Source organism: Dreissena polymorpha, chromosome 10 (genome assembly GCF_020536995.1).
Source record: "Dreissena polymorpha isolate Duluth1 chromosome 10, UMN_Dpol_1.0, whole genome shotgun sequence".
Lineage (NCBI taxonomy): Eukaryota > Metazoa > Mollusca > Bivalvia > Myida > Dreissenidae > Dreissena > Dreissena polymorpha.
The window spans coordinates 88,515,575-88,524,742 of record NC_068364.1 but is presented as its reverse complement, the minus strand read 5'-3'; the positions used below and the strand labels follow the sequence as shown (position 1 = coordinate 88,524,742).

Here is a 9,168-nt window from a genome sequence, read left to right as displayed (position 1 = left end):
CCAGACAATGAGTTTAAAATCAATGTCCAGAATTTGATCTTGCTTTGGTACGTTGAGATAATAAGAACATACTGCACGTCTCATCATTTTTAAAGTAACATAAACACTCTAAAGTAACGAATATTTCGTTAAATTAAATTAACCCATAAATAATAAGTGTTCCTTATAGCAATAGCCATAAGTTCAACACTAGTTGTGGTATGGTAATACATGTATAGATTTAACCCTTTACAACTTCAAAGCAAAGTAAAAATGGTTAGGTGCAGCCTGTTCAGGTTTTATGCTGTATCAGTATCTAGGGGTTGGAAATGAAGCCTTTAAAACATGAATCTAGTTAGAAAGGCCTTAAATTAAATTGAACTTTCTGAGGGACTACAAATGCGTACAAATACGTATCTAAGTGGTTAAATCTGAGTTTGTACTTTTAATCTTGAATTGTGACTTTGATCATAGACCCTCTTTTTGCGTGCAACACTTCATCCCATCATGCTATGTACGTCTCAGAAATAAATTGAATGTCCAAAATTATATACTGGACAAATATTACCCGCTGGCAGTTTTTTCATTGGACACATTATATGGATGAAAATGCAATTTGATTAATCCTAAACAATTATTAAATGGGCTATGTGGTGTCCTGTCATAGTTTAATAGAATTATTCAGACAAGGCCACAAAGTGGAAGTTCAAAGATTTTTTGTGACAAATTTTGAAGATGTCCATTTTTTCTAGTTTTATTAGTTTCTTTTGTAGCTGAATATAGTAAACATTTATATAAAAAAAAACTAAAATTAAATCCCAAATACAAGTTATTAAAATGCATATATATATATATATATATATATATATATATATATATATATATATATATATATATATATATATATATATATATATATATATATATTATAATATATTTGGTTTTGATTACATTGTATCTTATGTATACAAAATTCATATGGAATGCATATAGGTACAAATGGCTTGCTATAATATGAGCATTGTTCTGAGAAAACTGGGCTTAATGCATGTGCGTAAAGTGTAATCCCAGATTAGCCTGTGCAGTCCGCCTAAACTTGATTTTCGGTAAGGAGGGACTTCCTTGAAACTAAAAATACCAAAAAAGCGGAAAGTGTCATCCCTGATTAGCCTGTGCAGACTGCACAGGCTAATCTGGGATGACACTTTATGCACATGCATTAAGCCCAGTTTTCTCAGAACAAGGCTCATATATCTAGATGATCTACTGAGATTACATCATCAATTGCATAATAATTGAGTACTTTTGTCACAATATTCTGTGAAGTTGGAATAACAAAAATCAATCTTAAAATAAACTTTTTTTCAACAATATTTCATATGCAGTATAATTTTATAATGACAAAGTATACGTCAAGTAGACACCTTCACACATAACAGTATTATGTAAATTGATTTAACTACCATACAGTATCTTGGTATGGACTTTTTTTAACTTCAAAATAATAACATGTCCAATCATTAATGAACACAATTTACAGTGAAAATTATCACAATCACTTTTAGTGAATAATTCAAGAGCTCATTATACTTACTGCATATACAGAAGGGAACAAGCATACATAGAGAAAATGGAATAAACAGTTTTCTATAAAAATTACCAAATATGGTGTCCATAGTAACCTTGATATTTTATTCCAAATTCACATAATACAGTGTTTTGTGTATTAACAGAAGCTGTCACCATAGGATGACATATGCCCACTATAAACGCTTTGATAGAAGTTATGAGCAATTTTTAGAAACTGTAGAACTGAGTAACTCGCAGTCTGTTCAGGTTTTATGCTGTTTGCTGCTCATCAGTATCTAAGGGTTGGAAATGAAGCCTTTAAAACTTGAATCTAGTAAGAAAGGTCTTAAGTTAAATTTAACTTTCTAAGTGACTATTCATGTGTAAAAATATGTATCTAAAAGGTAAAGGGTTAAATCACAGTCCTCAATTTTTCCTTAAAGAGTTCCGCCGCGTACAGATACAGTTGCATGTCCAGCTCAATGTGCTGCATCAAGTGCACAAATTCGTCCTCCGAGATCATATCCTCTTCTTCAGCATCATTCAAATATGTGAAGCTCGTTTTGAACTTCCGACCAAACGTTTTCTCAAACATATGTTGTGTCTCAGTCTGTCGCTCTGTGAGTCCAAAGAACGGCATTTGTTGTAGATTCTGTTTTGCACTCTCCAACTGAGCCTCTGTCCTTTTCTCTGGAGTGATGCCCCTCCTATAGTAGCACTTGCTCTTCGTCACATCTGCAATCATGCGCGTCTGTCGATTCACTGCCAGATTGTCCCTGCAGGTCAAAGTTTACTAAATAATTTAGATGTGCAATGAAATATTGTCTCAAGTGGCAGGATACAATCAACTATTAAGTAGCCGGAAAAAAACTGTGACTTTCATTTGTAAATTTCTATCTAATATCTAGCGTGGCATACCTTTTGTATTTCTTAACTGTAGTACACTCAGAGTGCTCTGTAAGTAAATGTATGGTAATAGAGGTCCCTACTTTGAAAGTTTTACATTAAATTACATAAGGGATAGAATAAGTATATTGTGACCTGCATTCCATGAACTCGTCAAGCGATACGCCATGCCAGGTGTCGTAGAAGCACGGGCGGATGTCAAAGAGCTCGACCCTTTTCCCGTCACATTGCAGTTTGGCGTCTTTACAGTGTTGGCCAAGTCTCTGATGCCGCCACTCGCTCAGGTATCTTGACATGGGGTCTCTTAGCAACGTGATGTAGAAATACCTACACCATATGAAACAATAATGTACAGTGGCACAGGGTCTCTCAGCAACATGATGTAGAAATACATACAAAATATGACACAATATTGTTTAATGTACAGCAACAAGGTCTCTTAGCAACGTGATGTACAAATACCTACACAATATAAAATAATAATGTATAATGTACAGCAACACGGGGTCTTCCAACTATGTCATGTAGAAATATCAACATAATATGACACAATATTGTATAATGTACAGCAACACGGGGTCTTTCAACTATGCTATGTAGAAATACCAACAGAATATGACACAATATTGTATAATGTACAGCAACACGGGGTCTTTCAACTTTGTCATGTTGAAATACCAACAGAATATGACAAAATATTGTATAATGTACAGTGACACGGGGTCTTTCAACCATGTCATGTAGAAATACCAACAGAATATGACACAATATTGTATAATTTACAGAAACTGAGTGAGTGACTGACTGTAAGTGAGGGAGTGAGTGATTGAGTGAGTGACTGACTGAGTGACTAAATGAGTGATTAGTATGCATCTATTTAAAATGTATTATTTTCTATTAAGGCATTTTTCCCGCGAATATATCTATTCATACGACACACGAACACCATGTTAGTGTTCATGTGTCGTATGAATAGATATCGTTGCGGGAAATTAAAATGGAATTAAATATGCAAAACAATAATAAAAACGAGCATTTTGGTATCTACAGACATCTATTTCACCATACCTGGCGCTGAAATTTCGGCAATTGCCACAAGGAACACTGATTTTTAATTGATTAAGTTTATTTAACGAAATAGTGTACGAAATTTTCGTTGATTTTGAGTAGTAATGTTACTTTAAAAGGTTGCTGCATTCTTATCGAACGGCACAATTTAACATCAATAATTCTTTAACGGTTCAATATATCGAAAAAGTAGCAACGGAATCGGGTTCAGGTAGACAAAATCACATCGATTGGACTATCTGATTGTTTTATTTCACTGGATTTTAAGGTATACTGGATTTTGAGCTTCTGTTAAAAGTGTGCTGCATTCTTATCGAATTTTACCATTTAAACTCAATAATTCTTTTTCGGATCAAGATATCAGAAAATAAACAACGGATTCGGATTCAGCGAGTCAAATTCATATACATTTCACTATCATATTGTTTGATTTCGATGGAGCGAACGAGAGAGCGAGCGAGCGTATTTCAATTGTGCACGTAAATGGGACGGTCTATGAAAAGGGTGCTTAATGCAAAATATGTTTTGATTATAACTTTTTTCTTTTTTATTTTTTTTCATTTTTTTTTTCAAACTTTTAAACAACACTATAAACTGTTTATGTTTTATTGAAAAACAAAAAAAACATTTTTTTTTGTATTATATGATACATATGTATTTTTTTATTTTATTTTTAAAAATGGATAACGTTTGAACGGCTTTAGATAATTTAAAAATTCCAACGAATTCGTGATCAGCGTGGTCATAGGCATATAGATTTAAACATCTGTTTGTTTAATTTTAAAGTATTTTTTTTTACTTTCAAACAAGGTTATGGTTCAAATGTTACGGACATAACATTCCGCATATATCGCTTCAATATCGTGTTCTTAATTCTATCAAACAGTTTTGCATTATACAAAAACGTGAACACTATAGTAAAGAAACTAAATTACTCGCGTTATGCCAAAAATGAGTCTGGGATTGAACCCGGATCGCCTTGGTGAGAAACGTGTATACCAACCACTGCGCTGAAAGGACATGCACATGCGTAGCCCTTTTTCCCCATAGCGAGGCTCATTTTGTCTTTCAAATGAATTGTGCTGATGTAGTACTTACTGGTAAGCATTTCGTGACAGCTGAGATATAGATATAATAGGGTCGCAAGAAAGGAAAACATGGCTAAATGCATGAGCGGTTTGCACAGGATAATCTGGGTCGACGCTTCTGACTCGTGATCATAGAAAACATATATGTTATATGATCATTCGTGAATGACAATCGACATGCCACCGAAACCAACACATATCCTCTATAAAATACTTGTCATCGAACCCGGGGCACTTTAGCGTTAACAGTACTCTGCCGATTGTAAACGCCTTGTTAGTACTACACGTATTTTCCAAGTTATCGACGAAGAATTTCAGAAATCAATTAGTTATTTTGATTTTCCATAATACAGCATAACAAATAGGTTTGGGGATATTGACAAAGTGGCCAAACAATCGCGTTCGGCCTCAACTTCATATTTATAATACACAGCCCACAAGTGAGAGAAATATGTTAGTGTATGTTCACCCTTAATTAGCATAAATAACCATAAATAACCAGGCATAACCACAAGGAAAACCACAAGGAAAACCAGGCATACGCGCATGTGCAATGGGCAATCCCGTTTCCCATTCGTTTCCCATACAAGGAACCCCATGCGGATGCCCGGTGGATGCGTCTCGGTCGCGTCTCTATATTGTTTACACAGCCCCTCATCACTGCCGGGTTCCAAACAATAAACAGGCACGCCCAGTCACATGTTTCTTTCAGCCTGCAAACGTTCATCATTTGTGGAAAAACAAATGATGTTTCAAGTCAATAAAGAGCTCATGTGGATTATCGTCATCATCTGTGAGTTTCTTCTTTTGCGTTTATATAAAAGTTATTCAGTTGAGAAGTATATGCACATACTATGTAAGAAATTCAATTACATGAGTCTCGTGTTGGGAAAACTAGGCTCATAAAAGCGGAAAGTGTCGTCACTGATTAGCTTGATTAGATATCACAGCGGTGACAACATTCTTGAATGCTTTCATTAGACATTAGTGTACCGCTGGGTCAGTAGCTGCCTGTGAGTTGAATTATTTGCAACTAATACACGTGTATACAAAACATTGCAAATCTTTTATTTATTTAAAGCGATATTATGGGAATCTAACAGTTTATAGGTGTCTATCGCAATCGTTGCTTATTTTTGGTGTTTTCACTTCAAATACACCGTACCACAGGCCATACTGACCCATCACAGGCCATACTGACCCATCACAGGCCATACTGACTGATCACATGTCCTTGTGACGGACCAACTAGAAGCCAGGCCATCTCTTGTGTATCATAGTTCTGAAACTTTTTATCTTATTTAAACATTCTGGTTATATATTTTTTACTCTTGTGTGATTTTTTCTTAGAAATGAATACCAGCACTTATTGAGTTTTAAATTATTTTATTAAAAAAAACTACTTTAATAAAGGTAGTTGAAGTTTTATACTATGATCATTTATTAAGTTTTTATGAATCTTATACCAGGTCCTGTCAGTATATTCACTAAGTATATTCACCAATCGAGCTCTAATAGGGTATGTTGGCAGGTTAAATCCATGTTTTTTGTTGTTGTTTTTATCTCGTTATGTGTTTTGCATTATTTATTAACCCTTTCAGTGCGGGAACCGAATTTTAAAGGCCTTTGCAAACAGTTTGTATCGAGATGAGACGCCACAGAACGTGACGTCTCATCAGGATCCAAACTGTTTGCTATTCGGATAGTATTCTTTGAAAAAAAATCGAAGAAAATGCTAATTTTAGAAATTCAGCAGACGACATTTTTGCAGACGACACATTTCCCAGCATGCAAAGGGTTAAGGTATGGTGTATTGATACTACAACATCATCATTTAATTAATCTTCTGTTAATTGGACTTGTTAAAAGATTTTATAATATGAAGAAATATTATAAAAATGTATATAAAAACAAAAATCTTATATTTTCAATAGTCTTAAATATTTATAACAGCAAGAAACAAAGTGGAATGAAAGATTTTGCACGACCTGGGATTTGAAACCCACAAACTATGAAATGAAATCAAAGCACAATACCTCTACATCTCTAAGGCTTTTATATTTACCAGTTATATGTATTTGTTCAACTAGTGATGAAAAGCATTACAAATGATTAATAATTTTTGATTGGTGATTATTAATTTATGAAACAATATGCGGAACATTTTTTTGTTAGAGTTCATATGTTTTAACAAAATGTATACTTTCTTATCACATACCCTGTTTCCCATGTAATATAACAATTACATATTTTGTTATATTACACATGTGTAATACAACATTTTTAAGCGTTTTCATTGGCTTAGTTTTCGTTTATTGACGCATTTTGTTATTTTGCTGAAATGATGTTGCAACGTCAAATGACGTCACGAAATGTAAACAACATTCGGGATTTATCATTATGTTTGCGTAAATATTTAGAGTTTGGTAAATGTTCAGTATTACTGTTAGCTTGCAAATATCATAACTACAACGAAAATTTGCAAATTTGAAAAAAAAAATTGTCAATTTAACATGAAAAGATTCCATTAAACGTGACCAATGCAATAATCTTAATATCACTATGGCAAACCAGGGAAGTGAAAGGTTTTTAAAAAGGACAGCCTTTACCCAATTTCCATATTATTTTGCAATAATTTTTATTTATTTATTTTACTTCTTAATTCCTGTGACTTTTATTTCAAAACATCTGGGTGCAAGTTGCGAACGATCTTTCCTGATATTTTTTAACATAGAAATTGAGCTAACTCTCATTCACCCATTTATGCCTAATGGATTCTTCCATCCTTCTAAATTGAATCAATTTATTTTCCAAATTAGTGATGTCGAGTATATTTATTTCTATATTTAGAATATTTGTTACAGAAATTCCTTTAAGCAAACAGTGCAGACCCTGATGAGGTGCCGCCTGGGTCTATGCTGTAAGCCAAGGCCCCTTTTCTAGACGCTAGACATAAATAGGTTAATCATTGGTAAACATATCCTTTTGTTTTGATGCTGTTACCAAACATTTGATTACATTTATTTTGAAGAACGATTGTTATGGATATTTTTCCCACTGCTTTAATATTTTGATAAAAATTGTGTTTTTTACTTATAATTTTATATATCACTTGTTTTGTTTTTTTAAGCAATGTTCATTTACCTTCATTTTAAAACACATTGCAAAGTGTTTTGTTTGTTGATTTTCGTTTGTCGTTCTTAATACACATGCCTGTGTTTCTAATTTGCACAGATTTTCATCAGGCAATGATCCAAACTTTTGGGAAAAAAAATGCTATTTTCAGCAAGTTTCTTGTGGGAATGAATGTGCCATTAGTATACATGTAAATATATGTAAATATACTATTATGTTATACTTGTTGATGTAGTTATTTGTTGTTTTCTAAAACAGTTTCATAAACGTTTTTCAGTTTCAGTGTGTTTTGATACATTTATAGTCCGTAGTATGTTTTGTAATGGATGTAGAGATTTTATGATGTACAAGTAGTTTTATTTCGACCAAAGCAATATTTTCCTAAAAATGTTTTACACAAATTTTGTTTGTGATATAGTTTTATAGTTGTTTAGCAAACGTTAATGCTGTTTGTTTGTAATGTGCGTACTTTTAATTCCTCAAAGGCATGGTCCCACTGTATGTGTGTAGCTGTTTTGTGTAAGTTGGTGTTTTCGATAAGAACTACATCATGGGAAAATGGGTCTTATGCCATATGCGGCATGAGTAGCTCCAGAGATGACTTTCCATTTGCTTTGAAGTCATAGTTTTAAAATCAACTGAAATCGTCAAAATTAGGGAAGTTGCTATTTATACAGTCTTTTATTCATACAATGAAAGAAGCATTTTATGTTTCTTACTTTGATTTCCTATTTTTGTTTTTGTCTGTTACTGTTGGTTTTTTCAATAAATGTATCACTTGGCTGAGAAGTGAGAAGGAGCATTTGCGAATCTTCATGGAAACATGTCCGAAAATTAGTAGTTAGACAATAGCCCAAAAATCTATTAATGAGTATAACAACTCAGAATGAATAATGGTTGGTTACCTTGTGTAATTGTTTCTTAATGTGATAACTGCTGACGCCTCATATGAGCATCGTCATGTACACAATTGTTTCCTAAATGCAATTTACTGTCATTGGTACAAATTAAAATGTTATCGGAACCAGTGTAAATGAAATTAACAGTTATAGAAACTGATTGAAATGCCATTCACTGTTATTGCAACTAATTCAAATTCCATTCTTTGCTATTCTAACAACCCATTTAAATATCATTCATCATCATTAAAACCAATTTTAATACCATCCACCGTCATTAAAACCAATTATCCCATTTATGCCTAGCGTCTTGAAAAAAGGCCTTGGCAAACAGCGTAGACCCAGATGAGACGCCACATGATGCAGCGTCTCATCTGGGACTGCGCTGTTTGCTTAAAGGAATTTCTTTAAGAAATATTATAAATATAGAAATAAATATACTAGACATCCCTAATTTTGGAAATAAATTGATCCAAATTAGAACGATGGGAGAAACCCATTAATGCCTACTGGACTCTCCCATC

General features: G+C 33.3%; 1 protein-coding gene across 1 annotated transcript; it reads right to left on the bottom strand.

Annotated features, from left to right (window-relative positions):
- Positions 1-1,960: 1,960 nt before the first annotated feature.
- Positions 1,961-5,825, bottom strand: LOC127849317 (heparan-sulfate 6-O-sulfotransferase 1-like). Its single transcript, XM_052382036.1, has 4 exons — positions 5,776-5,825; positions 5,153-5,323; positions 2,590-2,781; positions 1,961-2,324 (listed from the first exon to the last, which is right to left on the bottom strand). Exons 1-4 carry the CDS (start codon positions 5,823-5,825, stop codon positions 1,961-1,963), a joined length of 777 nt encoding a protein of 258 aa, XP_052237996.1.
- Between the last annotated feature and the right edge of the window lie 3,343 nt (positions 5,826-9,168).